Raw genomic sequence first — 19,184 nt, 5'->3', positions numbered from 1 at the left:
ATCCAACACCAGGCCACTGTCACAATCACAGAGTACAAACAATTTTATACCAAAGCGGTTCCTCTTGCTCGGTATATACTGCTTGAATGACAGTCTACCTTTGAACAAAATCAAAGACTCGTCAATTACAAGATTCTTGAATGGATAAAAGTATATCCTGAACTTTTGTTTGAGATACATGAAAACATTTCTAATCTTGTATAACCTGTCACTTCTGTCAGGCCTGGTTTTGTCAGAGAAGTGCAACATACGTAACAGTAAGATAAACCTGTTCACTGGTATTATTTCACTGAAGGATGGGGTAGAAATTAGCCGATCTGTGGACCAGTATGCTTTTACATTATGCTTATAGACGTGAGGCATAAGCATTATTGTTGCAAAAAGCAAATACATTTCTGCAACAGTCGTCTCTTTCCACCTGTGTAGTCTTGACTGGTGATAAGATCGTATTTGCCATGGTGTACTGAAAATACTTATTACTTTCCCTGGCAATAATTTCCATCAATGGCTGGTCAAAGAATAATTCAAAGAATTCCAGTTCATTGGCTGTGGTTCCAAGGGGACAGGTAGGTAGAATTCCACTTTGAGAGTCATCAAAGTGGTGAGGCTTGGGAACAAAATTGGGATTTTGCTGCCAATCCCACATACGGTTTTGTGGTGGATACTGGACATCATAGGCTGGTTGTACGGGTGGTTGTGGTTGTTGCGGGCTGGTGGCTGATGCTCCGCTTTGTCCTTGAACTGACGAGTCAGCAGCGTGGGTCCCCGTGTGGCACGGTGAGTCACGCATGGTGGTGCCACTACCACCACTAACACCATCCACTGATGCCTGTGGCCCATCCATGCCAAGTGTAGCCACATCATCCTCACTATCACTACCTAAAACGGGTGTAGGGCCACGGGATGTACTCCGTCCCCTGGGCACAGCATAGGGTACACTACCCGAGCGCATGCGGCGGCGAACATACCAACGCTTCACTGGTGAATATGATTCCTCACTGTCACTACTCGAATGATCGTCGAGCGCAATAAAATCACAATCCACGTCAGAATCATCGTCATTACTGAAGTCAGAGGCCTGGCCACGCGAAAATATTAGTTTTCTCTTACGTTTAGGAACACCCGACCGTGAGTCACGAGTGCCCACACCAGAGGTAGAAGGTCGAGGATCGTCGGGGTTTTCTGCACTATTATCGATATCCTGGTCATTATTTTCGGTCACTAACTTATCAAAGCCGTAGAATTCGTCTTCATTTGCACTTCCATCAGTGTCAGAACTATCAGACAGGAAGAGGAGAGTCCCAATTTTCCGGGGAGTGAGAGCTGACTTGCGACGAGGCATGGTGAACAAGGGTGACTGAGCCGGCGTTCCCACAATGCTATGCAGGCGCCTAGATTTTTTGTTTACGGCGCACACCCACTGCACAGACCCATTCTCTCACATGTAGGCCTATGAGCACTTTCGCTCTAAATTTGACGGCGCTAGAATTTTGGCGTAGATCTACGGTTTGGACACTCACCGAAAAGCCGTAGATCTACGGGACGGACCCTGAAAGGGTTAAATTACAAATGCATTTAGAATAATACACCATATAACTATTTGCAAATATCATTGTGTATCTTATCTTGACAAGTGGTTTCACTGGAAAACTGTGCTGATAGTTTTTAAAATACATCCCTAAACTGGGAGCACTAGACAGGAGGGGATATTTTTGCTAGAAACTATGATGTCACTAGGCAATAGGCATTTTTGAGCATTATAATCTTGTGGGATCATCATATGTGTGGTCCATTGCTGACCGAAATGTCGTTATGTGGCACATGACTGTATTCACTGGAGCAAAGAGAGAGAGATTTTGTACCTGATATTATATTGTAGGTAAGAATTTGGTTAATTGGATCAATGGAATTGGCTTAAAATAAGACTCAAAGTGCATGAAATTGCCACCGTGTAAACTGCGCCGAGGCTGCTAACTTTGCACCTACATAATTCTGCAAGTGTTCCATCAAATTTCATACTTTTGGTGTCGTTACTTTCAGAGAAAGATTCTCTATTATTTCAGAAGAATTTTTTTTTAAAAGTGGATCCTGAGAGAAATATTAATATTCGGGGTCTGGATAGTTAAAGGGTCAAACACTTTATCAAAGAATACTAGAAACACTACTGGAACAAAGTGTAAAAGCCTTGAAGAGGAAATTGGATATGTACCTACACAAAGTGCTGGAGCAATCAGTCTGCAGTGGATATGTGAGCCAGCAGCAACAGCCTGTTTGACCAAGTAAGCACCAGACAAATCTGACCCAGGGTTGGGCTGTGGGAGTAGGAAAACTCTTGAAAACCTTCAAGTTGTCATTCATAATGTTATTTAAAGCTGCTTTATTTCCCCTACCTTAAGAATTTCCTCAACTTTAGGCAAGGTTTTTTGCCATGAGAAGGAATACTGTACATAGCTTCTATATTTTAGTTGGTCAATAATAGTAATACGCTATATTTTTCTTTCAGAGTGTAGACATCCCAGGATCATCTGTGTCCCTTGGAGCCTCAGGTGATGAATGTCTTAGTGACTCTGGAACCTCTGGGTATGAGTCTTGTTCTTCAGAAGAGCTGAGTGAGCGTGAACGCCGCCTGGTACATCTACGAAGGTTAGCCAGGGACCTGGAAGCATCTCTTCACCCTAATTCTCAAGCTTGGGCTGCCATTTGTAAGGTAGTTTATAGTATTCATTCTTAAGGGAAGTTTCATAAATATTTAGCTTTTTAGATTTGAAACTATTTGCAATATGAAATTTTGGAACTTGAGTTGAAATAATAATAATAACCTCAGTTTGTAAATAAAGTGGATTATATCGTGATTATTATTACATTGGATTGTATGTTACTTTCAGACGCTATCAACTGCTGAGACTGAGTTGAAAGGATTGCAGAAGCATTGCCGAGAGTTAGTGGTCCGATCTGCAGAGACCCTTGACCAGGCAAAGACGTCACCACAGCTCAGGTTCGATATACGTTTTTATATTTCAGGGTTGCTTATATTATGAACGAATGTTGTTAAATTGTAATATATAAGTGGGTTGGGCAGGTATTAAGGATGGACAGGGATAGGTTGACAAATGGGGTGTAAATCTGGGGTGGAAGGTAGGAGTAATCCCAGGAATGGTTGGAGGGAGGGGGTACAAAAGTCTGAGTTTTAGGGGCTTAAGCATCTAGCTGTTGGAGTGTGAGCAGGATAACCTTTATAAAAGGATTCAGGGAAACTGGTTAGCTGGATTTGAGTCTAGGCTTTGGGAATTGCAGTGCCTGCACTTTGAAAAAAGGGTGGGAATGTTGCAGTTGGAGGGGTAATCTGATAGTGATGTCAGCACACTTCTGGACAGATGGCAATTGAGTGAATGTGTTCTCTTGTTTGGGTCATGCTGCTATAGCAGGAGACAGCCTTAGAGTAAAAAAAAAACAATTACAGAAAGGCCCCACTTGTACAGCAGGTTAGATTCCAGGCTACTTACAAAGTGAATCCCCCCCCCCTTTTTTTTTTTTTTTTTAACCCTTTCACTGTTGAGACCCCTGCTAACAAACTTGCTCTCAGTGTTCAAGAATTTTCAAAAAAAAAAAAAAAAAAAATCTTAAGAGAATCTTTTTCTGATGGTAATGACACCAAAAGTATGAAATTTAATGGAAAACTTACGGAATTATGCTCTAGAACTCCATTTGTTCTGTCGATTGAGCACAAGAAACTATCCATTTACCAATTTCAACTACCCAGTAAAGTGGTCAGAAATTGGCAATTTGGCCAGCTTTACACAAATTTCAAAAAATGCCAATTTCAAAATAGGGTCCAGAATAAACAATGCAGACATTGCTGGCACTAGAATAACATTTTCTCTGTTCATTAGTCATGTCTTCAGGCCCCTCTTATACTATTACTCTTGCTTTCCATTTTGAATTTTTATTCACACAGAAAATAGAAGATTTACTGTTATGCAGACTACTGCATTATTGTAATAGTTGTATAAATAATGTCAACCCATTCATGACTCTTAGACTGGCCAGTTGGACACGTATTGGACAGTGACGTCACTCGTTTACTCTTGAACATTGGCAAAAATTGAACTCAGCCCCGGGCCCAGACTTGTGGAACTCTGTTTTCATTAAGAACTGCAAGAAACCCCTCTCGCGTGCCCTAAGTACACTATGGAGAAGGAGCTTGGACATGGGTGAAATTCCAGTCACTTAAAACAACGGATATAGCCCCACTCCATAAAGGTGGCAGCAAAGCATTAGCTAAGAACTATAGACCAATAGCTCTGACGTCCCACATCATAAAATTCTTTGAAAGAGTGCTAAGAAGCAGGATTGCAAATCACCTGGATTCCCAAAATCTGCACAATCCAGGGCAACATGGGTTCAGGGCAGGTCACTCCTGCCTCTCACAATTACTGGATCACTATGATATGGCCTTGGATGCACTGGAAGAAAATCAGAATGCAGATGTAATATGCACAGACTTTGCAAAAGCATTTGACAAATGCGATCATGGCGTAATAGCCCATAAAATACGTACTAAAGGAATAACTGGGAAGTGGGGAGATGGATCTTCAACTTCCTAACAAATCGAACACAAAGAGTAGTGGTCAACCGAGTTGAATCGGAGGCTGCCATAGTGAAGAGCTCTGTTCCACAAGGCACAGTACTCGCCCTCATCTTATTCCTCATCCTCGTATCAGACAGACAGAGATATACATCACAGCACCGTATCATCCTTTCCGGATGATACTAGGATCTGCATGAGGCTGTCATCTGCTGAGAACGCGGTTAACCTCCAACAAGATATAAACAAAGTTTTCCAGTGGGAAATGGAAAACAATATGATGTTCAATGAGGACAAATTCCAACTACTCAGTTATGGAAAACTGGAGGAGATAATAACTAGAACAGAGTACACTACAGACTCTGGCCATACAATAGAGCGGAAAAATAATGTAAGGGACCTGGGAGTAGTAGTGTCTCACTTTCAAGGATCACAACAGTGCCACAATCGCACGTGCCAAGAAAATGATAGGATGGATGGATAATGAGAACGTTCAAAATGAGAGATGCCAAGCCAATGATCCTTTTCAAATCACTTGTTCTCTCTAGTCTGGAATACTGCTGTACATTAACATCTCCATTCAAAGCAGGTGAAATCGCAGATCTAGAGAGTGTACAGAGATCCTTTACTGCACGTATAAGTTCTGTCAAGCACCTTAACTACTGGGAACGCTTGGAAGCACTTGACTTGTACTCGTTGGAACGCAGGAGGGAGAGAGATATCATAATCTACACTTGGAAAATCTTGGAAGGAATGGTCCCAAATCTGCACACAGAAATCACTCCCTATGAAAGTAAAAGACTGGGCAGGCGATGCAAAATGCCCCCCAATTAAAAGTAGGGGCGCCATTGGTACACTAAGGGAAAACACCATAAGTGTCCGGGGCCCAAGACTGTTCAACAGCCTCCCATCAAGCATTAGGGGAATTGCCAATAAACCCATGGCTGCCTTCAAGAGAGCTGGACAGATACCTAAAGTCAGTGCCGGATCAGCCAGGCTGTGGCTCGTACGTTGGACTGCGTGCGGCCAGCAGTAACAGCCTAGTTAGTCAGGCCCTGATCCATCGGGAGGCCTGGTCATGGACTGGGCTGGGGGGGGGCATTGATCCCCTGAATAACCTCTGCTATTTTGAGCTCAGTTTCAAGGTACTCTTCACTTTTCATCGTGAAACCAATCACAATCATCTCTGTTTCTGTAATATAACTTCCATTCTATCAAATAAGACCAAGAAAATGAGAATACAACCATAAATACCATACATAAATTCACATCAGTTGGCATTTTAAACCATGCATTGCATGCTGCAGGATTTTTTTTTTAATACTGCATACACTGACCACGTAGACCCATTCTCTCACATGTAGGTGTACCAGCTTTCTCTCGGTAGATTTGAAGCCACTAGAATTTTGGCGTATTAATACAACACCGACAGTGAAAGGGTTAAGTACCATCAAAACTAGTTCAGGTGGAGTGATTGTTTTTGTGGTAAAGTTTAGTTGTTTTTTATAATTTATTAGCTTCCCTTATTAGGATTTAGCAGAAAAGGAGGGCCTCAAATGATGCTAAAATGACCCAGTTTTACATTTTTAAGTGTATATTCTGAATCAGCATAGAAAATATTACCCCTGGTGTCATTTTAAGGAATTTTGAAAACCCAGCTAAAAATGGTGAAAAAAAAAAAAAAATTCTCAAAGTGGAAAATGGTCATGATGACACTATTGGCTCAATTGCTCCCCAAAAACATGAAAAAATCTGGTATATTCAGCTTTCATGGAAAGTTTCTATAAGATAAATGTGCCATAAAAGGCACCTCAGACAGGGAAGAATCTGACGAGAGAAAACAGCCTTGTATCGTACTAAAGCTCTCTCTTTTTATGTTTTTAATTACACAGGTGCCAGAATGTAACAACCCTCCCCTGTCTATTCAATGGCTCACCTTGTCATATATAGGATGTAATTTTTATTAAGACAATTTTTAACCTGTTGTATACAATTGTTTCAGTAAAATGTGTGTTTTGTTTACAGGAGACGCAGTTGGACAAGAGACTCAAAGGTTGGAAGAGCTTCCCGCCGAGGCAACAGCATAGGTGGAGTGAGCGGGCGTCGAGGGTGGATGTGGAGAGTAGTGCGAGCAGCATTACCATTCCAGGCTGCCCTCTTGCTGTTGTTCTGTGTAGCATGCTTGTTAGAACCAAACTGTTGTGACCATGTTAACACCCTTAATCTATCACTGAGTCCTCAGGTTCGCTATGTACATGGTCCCCCACCCGTCTGAGCCCCAGTGACATGCTATACTGTATATTTGTTCCTTAGCCTGTTCTCAAAGCCAGGCATAAATAGCCTGCTCCCATGTACATACCATGGTCTGGTGTACATATATGGCAAGCTACACACCCTGGATTGATTTGATTCTATGGACATGCTATGTGGAGTTGCATACATCTTCAAGAATGCTCTTAACCAGGAGTGCAGCGAGCCAGCTGGGTGAAATAACATGGCCAAATGTGGTGGCTGTGTTAAGGACAGGACAGTTAAAGGCCCTGCCATGCAGGACGTGATGCTAGCTGTTCATGCCTCTGAAGGGGAGTGGCTTGCGTCCTGCACACACACACCCACGTACTACTTTTACATGTTGGTTTCGTATTTTTCTATAAATTTCATAAGTTATACCTTGATAAAGTATGACAAATTAGTGATTTTGGGTAAAATTGCCAGTGTTTAGTAGGTGTGATAATATTGTGTAAGATGTATCTAGTAAATCTGGGTTGTATGTATTATATAGAGCAGTGTGAATATTTGATACAAGTGTTCTGTATATTTATTTATTTTCTAACAAATAAATCACTGATTTATTCAAGACAAGCATGCAAGTACAGTGGATGATTGTACAATATTGACTTTTTGGTGATTTTCCAAATGATGATAGTGTATGGAACCATGAAATAGTGCTTTCCAAGCAATAAGTTTCCGACAATACCGATTATGACCAAATAGGTCTCCCAGTTGTGGAGGAGAGGAATAATGCATGCATTCAACCTTCTGAAGGTAAAAGAGTTGCTAGGAATGTCTTGCCTGGATTTGTTAAATCACAGGGAACTTCTTCCTCTCCTGGCTGAGGGTGGATTGAGTTCAAAACCCTTAACTCTGGTGTGGCTTGGGGTGACAGACATGTGGACCCCATCTCTCATTGATTTGTTACTTGGATAATAAAACCATCTGAGTAACTAGTTGTGGATAATGAAACACAGTCTTGAGTAACTAGTTCTGTGAACTGCAATAATTTGCTTATACAGAGACTAGTGGACTATTCCTAATGAACTGTGACTGACAAGGGAGTATAACAAGAACACGAATGTGTGCCTTTGGTAATTCATTCAAGATTTAACACCCATCACATGGAGGTTACCCTCACCAAAGGCACTCCCTATTTGATATTACCTCTTACTTTGGTAATGTCACCCTACAATCCCAGTGCTCTCTGAGCTCTGTCTCCCTGACAATGTGGCCTGTCACTTCTCTTGGAGGTGACTCAGAAATGGTAGATAACGTATTTTGGTTAAGCTCAGCTAATGACGATAGGTGGCATTCTCTGGAACTGGCAAACACTGGCCATTGCATTACTGATGCCATGAGAGTTGATGTTGGCATGGTCTTTAATGTGCATATCACCCATTTAACTTAATATAAGGCATGTAACACCCTAGTGTAGGCTTGACAGTTCAGCTCTCGCTCTTAACAACAGGAGGGGGGTAGGATTCTTCATAACCAGAGTTAGAATGTTGCTAAGAAAGTTTGGATAGCTCCAAAGCAATAATTAGAAAATACTCCTATGGTTATCATGAATCCTGTCTCGCCTTGGTATGTCATAGCGCTAAGGTTATTGCCTCGACAGGGCAAGGGCAGCATCAGAATTCATAATTTTTGTAGTTTCACATTAAAACACCAATTTGTAATTTTTTCATGGTAAAATGGCATTTTTTTTTTTTCCTTTTCTCAGCCAGCAATGTAGTTTCTCGAGGGTGTTTAGTATTAAAGGCGGACAGTACGTATGTTTGAGAATAGGTAGGAAAGGGAATTTTAAGTTTTCTTCTGAACTGACATGTCCTGGAGATGTATGGTACACATTTTATGGGTAATTAATGGCAATCATAACATTATTCACACTGCATTTTTTATTCTATTCAAACATATATCTTTATTTAACCAGAATGGGAGGTTTATTTTTCTTATGGTGCTAATGAAAGAAAATTGTTCTTTTAATAGCGTATTGATACACTTTACATAAGTATGCCAAAGTCTTAAAAATTGTATATTGATTTTTAAGCGTTTTATGTCTGATACGCAAATGAAATTTATAATTTATAAAGTTTTCAGAGAATTATTTGGTTGAATGAAAAAAAATAGTGGGTGAACTGAATCTTTGTTTGTTCACTAGGATGTATGGGTGGGTTGTAGTACCTTAGTAGTGTAAGACTTGGGAGAAAGAAACTGTTATGTCAATTCACAAATTCTTTAGCCACAGTCATCGTTCCTAAATGTTGAATGTGCCCCTTGTGCTATAGGAACTAGGGTGTCCACCTTGGAATTGATGGGAGTGGAAAGCACCACAGACTAAGGGATTCTTGGCTGTTTGCTCCTAAACATTCAGCCTGACAACCATAGTCTTAGTACTTGCCACTCCTCATTATATTGATGAACTTCATGGTTGTCAAAAGGAAGCCAGACATTGCCAGCCATCTGCCATTTCACAAACTCATTTCTGCTCTAAAACTTTTTAAGATCTTTGCTGTACCCTAAGCCCAAACTCCATTTAAATTATGATTTGGCAAAGTCTGGCACAGAGTTAGCATTGACAACTTATCCAGGTGATTCCTTATGCTGCTACTGCTGCTGCTAACACTGCTGCTGGCTTATCTTACTGAAAGTTGGTAACGGGTTAATCTGTCGTCACGGTTGTCACATTAGCCAGGGGAGGATGTTCTGAAGGATCTTAAGCCAATAAACGCATTGGTCTAACACGCTTTCAAGTCTAAGGGTACAAAATGCTGTATGACCCTTGTTGGTTTAGCACTTTCTTTGATTATAATTTATACAGCAGTATTAGAGTCCACTTCCCCAAGAACTGATCATCATAAGTAACTTGGGCAGGGAAAATAGACTATTTCTTGAATCCCAACCTCCCTGCAACCAGTCTTTCACTTATGAACTGTGGTCAGGCATGAAAAATTTTGATGGAAATTTTCTTATGTAAAAGGACAAGTATAACTAATATGACATTTTAGTGTGGCAACATTTCACTCTGCAGGAGCTTTGTCAAGCCATTATGGCTTGACAAAACTCCTGGAGAGCAAAATGTTGCCACACTAAAATGTCAGTTGTATTTGTGGCCTGTTGCCTGATTATGTGATCATCCATGAGAAGGGCAGCACTATTTCCAGTCCATTATTAATAAAATTCAAGAGGAGCACTGAACCTGTAGGGGCCATGAAGCACTAAAGAATGGTTCCAATTCTTTCACCAGTACTGAGGCAACTTGATCCCTTCAATGGATGTACCTTGATGCTGGTGAAGGACTTGTGGTTTTAAAGAATTGGTACTCTCGTATCATCCCTTGGATCAAAGCTGACTGCCTCCCATTCCCTGGAATTGTATGACCCTGTATGGGTTTAGCTCTCCCTCATCAATGTATTAATGTACTGTACAAATAGTGCCCCTCCACCCTTGGATTATCATATGATAAAAATCATAAAAAATTTTCCATCAACATTGTCCATGTCTGGTCACAGTGCCAGTTCAGCTAATATATGCTCAAAACCTGGCAAAACAAGATTTATAAAACTTAGTTTTTAGGTCATGGCTCAGTAACTCATACAAAGCTAGTGGTAATGTCTCTGATTTCACTACATTGTTTAGCACTTTTTGATAATAATTCACTATATTTTCTAGTATTATCCTCCTCACATATTTGGGAAATAGAAAAGACAAACTTTTGATAAACTTTCACAGTACCAGTTAACAGTCATCACAAACCTTGAAGTGTATGTTGGTATGTTACCTTACACAGTACCAGTTAACTTTACTCCTGTAGCTATGAATAGGTACACAGTTTAACTTTAGGTGCTCCATGAAATCCTCCCAACGGTTTACAGTACAAAAAAACCACAATATGTTTTTTAAGTGCCTTAGTGTCGTCTTGTAGCCATGTATAGTAACGACAGGTTTGTGCCCAATTCCGCCTATTAACATTAGATGGCGACAATAATTTCCACACTTCATGGGTTGTTGCCTCTGATGTTGCCCAAGGTTTCATCTATGACTAAAGTTCAGGTTTACCTTTGAAAATCAAGGCTCTAGCCCATGGTGTCCCCCTGATAATAAAGCTTTGTTTAGCGCTGCTCCACATGGCTTTAGCTTTGATATGTTTGTCATCCAATCTAAATATGATTCCTTTCTGTTTAATTTATGGTAATTTGTATTCTGTGAATATGTACCTAGACATTATACCAGGTTCTTTCTCCCATATTTTAAGTAATAAATTAAATGAATGCTACATGAATTTTTATTACCCATTGGTGTTAACTTTTTTGACATTGAACAGTATGTAGAATTATGTGGGTCAACCACCTCAAGCTTAAGCACTGACTCCTACACCTGTGACAGTTGCAGAAAATACATTTATACACGACTAATCTCTTCATGGAGACAGTTTAGAGTCTTCTATCTTTTTCAAAGTCTTTAACTGCACATCTAAGAGCCCTGTACTCTTCTGTATAGATCTCTATCTGCTGCTCTTTCACAGCACTTTAATTGTATTGGACTAGTAAATGATCACTACAGCAATCATTTTCTCAATATCAATATTTCCCATTCCTATACCCAACTTCCTCCTCGATTCCACTGGCAATGTGAGTATGCAGACCAGACATTTTATAAAGGCCTTTCCTCATCCTGATGTTCCTCCCAATTTAACCACCTCTATCACTCTGCAGCCAAACTTGCAATCCCCAAATCTTGAGTAAACAAAATATGCATCCCCTGGTGGTCTTCTGACTGTGGTTGTGCACTTCATTTGAAATAAACTGCATGGTGCTGTCTATATGCACAGTCTGAAAAAAATGATAGTAAACAATTACTTTTCAAATCCTGCTCCCACTCTTAGTGTTGGCAAAAAATCATGGCAGACAAGGCAATTGGCACTGCAGTGATGTTTAAGAGCTACATTCATCCCACTTCTTTATTCAGTTTAAATCTGAAGAATCCATCCTCAGTAGATGTTTACATCTCACACTGACGAACTATACAATTTTCCCTTCACACTCCAAAAGCTCGCAATGACCAATCAATAATAGTTGGGCCTGATAACATCCAACACTTGAGCCTCAGATGTAAACTATTACACTGAGGTACCTCGATGTTCAATATAAAAAAAAACTCCTCATGACTTAAGTTGAAAGCATACCATAAAGCTGTATTCATAGTACTACCTAGTACCCACTCATCTCTGTTCTACGTTGAAATATCTAGGTCATCCCTTTATGTGGATGATTTTGCTATTACTTGTGCAGGCATAGATAGGCACCTCGTGGCACCCTCTTTTCAATACTCTACTGCACCTCCAACTAGGCCACCTCACACTTTTTCAAGTTTTCCATTTCTAAAACAAAACTGATAACTTTCAACCGACACAATTATCCTGCTCTATACCTATGTGATTCTCTGAATGAGAAAGTCAAATTTCTTGGCTTTCTCCGATTGCTGAATGTCATGGAAATCGTGTATCACTTCCTTAAAAGCTGCATGTCATAATCAGCTGAATCTACTGCAAACTTCATGCCATTTTTCTTTTGAAGTTGACTGAGAAACCCTTCTCTGTCTATATTCAATCCTAATCTTGTCTAACCTATGTTGATGAGGCACTCTTGGTCCACAAAATTGAACTTGTCTGTCCCTTTACCCAGATGTTGTATATGACCTCTATTGGTTAAGTTCTTTACCCTAAATATTGTAATATAATATCCAAGCTAAACTATGGAAACCATCTATATTCCTCAGCCTCCCTGCTACTCTTTCTAAACTATTCCATTCATCAAAGATTTACATCTGTCTATATCTGCTTTTCGACCTTCCCCAGTCGAGGGCTTGCATACAGAAGCAAATGCAAGTTTAATGCAATCCCCATTGTTTCTGCTATTTTGTCTAATGACCACGAACCTTCCATATACAAAACAATTACATTCCAGATGTTAGTAAGACAAATTCACTTAATTGTTGCTGCCAATTACCACGTCTTGCATTACCTAACCAATATTTTAACCTTGTATCTTGCTTTTCTCTCCCTTCTGATGATTCAAGTTTGACTTTCCCTCCTGTGCCCAAAGGTTATTATGTCATATAAACTTGCACTCTTAAAGAATTTTGACCACATTCTCATGCTATAGCCGTGTATACTGACGGCCCCAAGTTCCCAAAGGAAGTCGAATATGCAGCTAATTTTCCAAATAAAGTAATACATGGGCATTTACTAGAATCACCGAGCATTTTCAGAGCTATATGCAATCGCTCATTGCTATCAAACACTGCAACTGTGTCTGTCATTCGTTGCTGTTCCGGACTCTCCACATAAAAATAATTTTACATAAACGGTATAACAATGGTTGTATTGCATTTCTAGCACATACATTTTTTTTTTTTGCTGGGTCCCTGGACACACCAATGTTCAAGGCAAGGAATATGCAGACTCAGCCATCAGCTATTCATGAATCTCTGCAAAGGACCTGGTTATACTGGTAGATAAAGGTGCTTGTAGTAGATACCGCGTGGAACATGTTTACAGGTATTGTATAGGACCACATTAAACCACCCCACCTACCTGAATATCAACAGGTTAAGATAAAAAATGCTTTGGGTAATACTGTATGGCATTTATGGAGGTCCTAAAAATGAAACCTTATTTTTTTCCCATACATCCTTTGCTACACACAATATACACTTTTCAGGAATGTACCACCATGGTATGCGAGTCTGTCACACATGTATTTAAAATCAGTATAAAAAAAGTTTTAAAAATGAGTTCCACTTAACACCGTGCAACAAAAAATGTTTTCCTCGTGGGGGGGGGCACTCCCAAATTAAAATTATGGAATACCATATAGTTTAAAACCTGCTCCTGTATATAAGAAAGCCTGTGACAAAGTTTATTTCTGGTGGTTTTAGTGGGACTGAATTATATATATATATATATATATATATTTATATATATATATATATATATATATATATATATATATATATATATATATATATATATATATATATATATAGATAGATAAAAAAGTAAAACACAAGAGTCATAAATACCAAAAAGGCACAATACCGTGACTGGAACGATACACAAATAACCCGCACATAAAAGAGAGAAGCTTACGACGACGTTTCGGTCCGACTTGGACCATTGACTGTGACTTTGTCAATGGTCCAAGTCGGACCGAAACGTCGTCGTAAGCTTCTCTCTTTTATGTGCGGGTTATTTGTGTATACAAGTCATGAAGGGATGGCAATGACGTCCGAACCAAAAAAGAAAAGGTGAGGTCCAGATCAGGAATCCCTCACTGGCATGAAAGAACCAAAGAACCTCCCATAAGGGGAGGCTGAACATCAAAATGGTATACAATACCGACAGGTTGTTAGGTAAGACACATATGCAACAGTTAGACAACTTTATTCCGAAACGTTTCGCCTACACAGTAGGCTTCTTCAGTCGAATACAGAAAGTAGGCAGGAACAGTAGAGATGTGAAGACGATGTAATCAGTCCATCACCCTTAAAGTCGTAGAATTTGAGGTTGTCAGTCCCTCGGCCTGGAGAAGTTCAGTTCCATAGTCAGGAACTATCTGAAGATCAAGCGACAGTGCGGAGACTTAAATACTGTCGGAAGGAGAGGTGCAGGGTACTAGTAGTAGTAGTAGTAGTAGTAGTAGTAGTAGTAGTGAGAGGCCACTGAGAGGTCATGTCCCTCTCAGATCCAACACTTCTCACTTGAAAAGCTTGTCCAAGGTGTTTTCTGTACCAAGATGCCACGTGTTGCAGTGTCTGACAAGATGAACATCAAAATGGTATACAATACCGACAGGTTGTTAGGTAAGACACATATGCAACAGTTAGACAACTTTATTCCGAAACGTTTCGCCTACACAGTAGGCTTCTTCAGTCGAATACAGAAAGTAGGCAGGAACAGTAGAGATGTGAAGACGATGTAATCAGTCCATCACCCTTAAAGTCGAACATCAAAATGGTATACAATACCGACAGGTTGTTAGGTAAGACACATATGCAACAGTTAGACAACTTTATTCCGAAACGTTTCGCCTACACAGTAGGCTTCTTCAGTCGAATACAGAAAATAGGCAGGAAGAGTAGAGATGTGAAGACGATGTAATCAGTCCATCACCCTTGTAGTCGTAGAATTTGAGGTTGTCAGTCCCTCGGCCTGGAGAAGTTCAGTTCCATAGTCAGGAACTATCTGAAGATCAAGCGACAGTGCGGAGACTTAAATACTGTCGGAAGGAGAGGTGCAGAGTAGTAGTAGTAGTAGTAGTAGTAGTAGTAGTAGTAGTGAGAATGTAACCACTGATAGGTCATGTCCCTCTCAGATCCAACACTTCTCACTTGAAAAGCTTGTCAAAGGTGTTTTCTGTACCAAGATGCCATGTGTTGCAGTGTCTGACAAGATGAACATCAAAATGGTATACAATACCGACAGGTTGTTAGGTAAGACACATATGCAACAGTTAGACAACTTTATTCCGAAACGTTTCGCCTACACAGTAGGCTTCTTCAGTCGAATACAGAAAATAGGCAGGAAGAGTAGAGATGTGAAGACGATGTAATCAGTCCATCACCCTTGTAGTCGTAGAATTTGAGGTTGTCAGTCCCTCGGCCTGGAGAAGTTCAGTTCCATAGTCAGGAACTATCTGAAGATCAAGCGACAGTGCGGAGACTTAAATACTGTCGGAAGGAGAGGTGCAGAGTAGTAGTAGTAGTAGTAGTAGTAGTAGTAGTAGTAGTGAGAATGTAACCACTGATAGGTCATGTCCCTCTCAGATCCAACACTTCTCACTTGAAAAGCTTGTCAAAGGTGTTTTCTGTACCAAGATGCCATGTGTTGCAGTGTCTGACAAGATGAACATCAAAATGGTATACAATACCGACAGGTTGTTAGGTAAGACACATATGCAACAGTTAGACAACTTTATTCCGAAACGTTTCGCCTACACAGTAGGCTTCTTCAGTCGAATACAGAAAATAGGCAGGAAGAGTAGAGATGTGAAGACGATGTAATCAGTCCATCACCCTTGTAGTCGTAGAATTTGAGGTTGTCAGTCCCTCGGCCTGGAGAAGTTCAGTTCCATAGTCAGGAACTATCTGAAGATCAAGCGACAGATGTTCATCTTGTCAGACACTGCAACACGTGGCATCTTGGTACAGAAAACACCTTTGACAAGCTTTTCAAGTGAGAAGTGTTGGATCTGAGAGGGACATGACCTATCAGTGGTTACATTCTCACTACTACTACTACTACTACTACTACTACTACTACTACTCTGCACCTCTCCTTCCGACAGTATTTAAGTCTCCGCACTGTCGCTTGATCTTCAGATAGTTCCTGACTATGGAACTGAACTTCTCCAGGCCGAGGGACTGACAACCTCAAATTCTACGACTACAAGGGTGATGGACTGATTACATCGTCTTCACATCTCTACTCTTCCTGCCTATTTTCTGTATTCGACTGAAGAAGCCTACTGTGTAGGCGAAACGTTTCGGAATAAAGTTGTCTAACTGTTGCATATGTGTCTTACCTAACAACCTGTCGGTATTGTATACCATTTTGATGTTCATCTTGTCAGACACTGCAACACATGGCATCTTGGTACAGAAAACACCTTTGACAAGCTTTTCAAGTGAGAAGTGTTGGATCTGAGAGGGACATGACCTATCAGTGGTTACATTCTCTACTACTACTACTACTACTACTACTACTACTACTACTACTACTACTCTGCACCTCTCCTTCCGACAGTATTTAAGTCTCCGCACTGTCGCTTGATCTTCAGATAGTTCCTGACTATGGAACTGAACTTCTCCAGGCCGAGGGACTGACAACCTCAAATTCTACGACTACAAGGGTGATGGACTGATTACATCGTCTTCACATCTCTACTCTTCCTGCCTATTTTCTGTATTCGACTGAAGAAGCCTACTGTGTAGGCGAAACGTTTCGGAATAAAGTTGTCTAACTGTTGCATATGTGTCTTACCTAACAACCTGTCGGTATTGTATACCATTTTGATGTTCATCTTGTCAGACACTGCAACACATGGCATCTTGGTACAGAAAACACCTTTGACAAGCTTTTCAAGTGAGAAGTGTTGGATCTGAGAGGGACATGACCTATCAGTGGTTACATTCTCACTACTACTACTACTACTACTACTACTACTACTACTACTCTGCACCTCTCCTTCCGACAGTATTTAAGTCTCCGCACTGTCGCTTGATCTTCAGATAGTTCCTGACTATGGAACTGAACTTCTCCAGGCCGAGGGACTGACAACCTCAAATTCTACGACTACAAGGGTGATGGACTGATTACATCGTCTTCACATCTCTACTCTTCCTGCCTATTTTCTGTATTCGACTGAAGAAGCCTACTGTGTAGGCGAAACGTTTCGGAATAAAGTTGTCTAACTGTTGCATATGTGTCTTACCTAACAACCTGTCGGTATTGTATACCATTTTGATGTTCATCTTGTCAGACACTGCAACACATGGCATCTTGGTACAGAAAACACCTTTGACAAGCTTTTCAAGTGAGAAGTGTTGGATCTGAGAGGGACATGACCTATCAGTGGTTACATTCTCACTACTACTACTACTACTACTACTACTACTACTACTACTACTACTCTGCACCTCTCCTTCCGACAGTATTTAAGTCTCCGCACTGTCGCTTGATCTTCAGATAGTTCCTGACTATGGAACTGAACTTCTCCAGGCCGAGGGACTGACAACCTCAAATTCTACGACTACAAGGGTGATGGACTGATTACATCGTCTTCACATCTCTACTCTTCCTGCCTATTTTCTGTATTCGACTGAAGAAGCCTACTGTGTAGGCGAAACGTTTCGGAATAAAGTTGTCTAACTGTTGCATATGTGTCTTACCTAACAACCTGTCGGTATTGTATACCATTTTGATGTTCATCTTGTCAGACACTGCAACACGTGGCATCTTGGTACAGAAAACACCTTTGACAAGCTTTTCAAGTGAGAAGTGTTGGATCTGAGAGGGACATGACCTATCAGTGGTTACATTCTCACTACTACTACTACTACTACTACTACTACTACTACTACTCTGCACCTCTCCTTCCGACAGTATTTAAGTCTCCGCACTGTCGCTTGATCTTCAGATAGTTCCTGACTATGGAACTGAACTTCTCCAGGCCGAGGGACTGACAACCTCAAATTCTACGACTACAAGGGTGATGGACTGATTACATCGTCTTCACATCTCTACTGTTCCTGCCTATTTTCTGTATTCGACTGAAGAAGCCTACTGCGTAGGCGAAACGTTTCGGAATAAAGTTGTCTAACTGTTGCATATGTGTCTTACCTAACACCCTTAAAGTCGTAGAATTTGAGGTTGTCAGTCCCTCGGCCTGGAGAAGTTCAGTTCCATAGTCAGGAACTATCTGAAGATCAAGCGACAGTGCGGAGACTTAAATACTGTCGGAAGGAGAGGTGCAGGGTACTAGTAGTAGTAGTAGTAGTAGTAGTAGTAGTAGTAGTAGTAGTAGTAGTGAGAGGCCACTGAGAGGTCATGTCCCTCTCAGATCCAACACTTCTCACTTGAAAAGCTTGTCCAAGGTGTTTTCTGTACCAAGATGCCACGTGTTGCAGTGTCAGACACTGCAACACGTGGCATCTTGGTACAGAAAACACCTTGGACAAGCTTTTCAAGTGAGAAGGGTTGGATCTGAGAGGGACATGACCTCTCAGTTGCCTCTCACTACTACTACTACTACTACTACTACTACTACTACTACTACTAGTACCCTGCACCTCTCCTTCCGACAGTATTTAAGTCTCCGCACTGTCGCTTGATCTTCAGATAGTTCCTGACTATGGAACTGAACTTCTCCAGGCCGAGGGACTGACAACCTCAAATTCTACGACTTTAAGGGTGATGGACTGATTACATCGTCTTCACATCTCTACTGTTCCTGCCTACTTTCTGTATTCGACTGAAGAAGCCTACTGTGTAGGCGAAACGTTTCGGAATAAAGTTGTCTAACTGTTGCATATGTGTCTTACCTAACAACCTGTCGGTATTGTATACCATTTTGATGTTCATCTTGTCAGACACTGCAACACGTGGCATCTTGGTACAGAAAACACCTTGGACAAGCTTTTCAAGTGAGAAGGGTTGGATCTGAGAGGGACATGACCTCTCAGTTGCCTCTCACTACTACTACTACTACTACTACTACTACTACTACTACTACTACTAGTACCCTGCACCTCTCCTTCCGACAGT

The 19,184-nt window shown here is 40.8% G+C and overlaps 1 protein-coding gene and 1 long non-coding RNA gene across 3 annotated transcripts in view; one reads left to right on the top strand and one right to left on the bottom strand.

Annotated features, from left to right (window-relative positions):
* LOC128689587 (uro-adherence factor A) overlaps window positions 1–11,135 on the top strand; it is a 47,939-nt gene extending 36,804 nt beyond the window's left edge. For both annotated transcript variants that reach the window (XM_070087634.1, XM_070087633.1), the window contains 3 exons: window positions 2,504–2,707; window positions 2,886–2,995; window positions 6,611–11,135. In XM_070087634.1, the coding sequence (XP_069943735.1) occupies window positions 2,504–2,707; window positions 2,886–2,995; window positions 6,611–6,860 (564 nt within the window). In that variant the 3' untranslated portion in view covers window positions 6,861–11,135. The remainder of the gene's footprint in view (window positions 1–2,503; window positions 2,708–2,885; window positions 2,996–6,610) is intronic.
* LOC138853075 (uncharacterized) overlaps window positions 1–19,184 on the bottom strand; it is a 70,684-nt gene that overhangs the window by 31,934 nt on the left and 19,566 nt on the right. The gene's annotated exons all lie outside the window — the stretch shown is intronic.

The sequence above is a fragment of the Cherax quadricarinatus genome, chromosome 22 (genome assembly GCF_038502225.1).
Source record: "Cherax quadricarinatus isolate ZL_2023a chromosome 22, ASM3850222v1, whole genome shotgun sequence".
Lineage (NCBI taxonomy): Eukaryota > Metazoa > Arthropoda > Malacostraca > Decapoda > Parastacidae > Cherax > Cherax quadricarinatus.
This window is presented reverse-complemented; position numbering and strand designations above follow the sequence as displayed.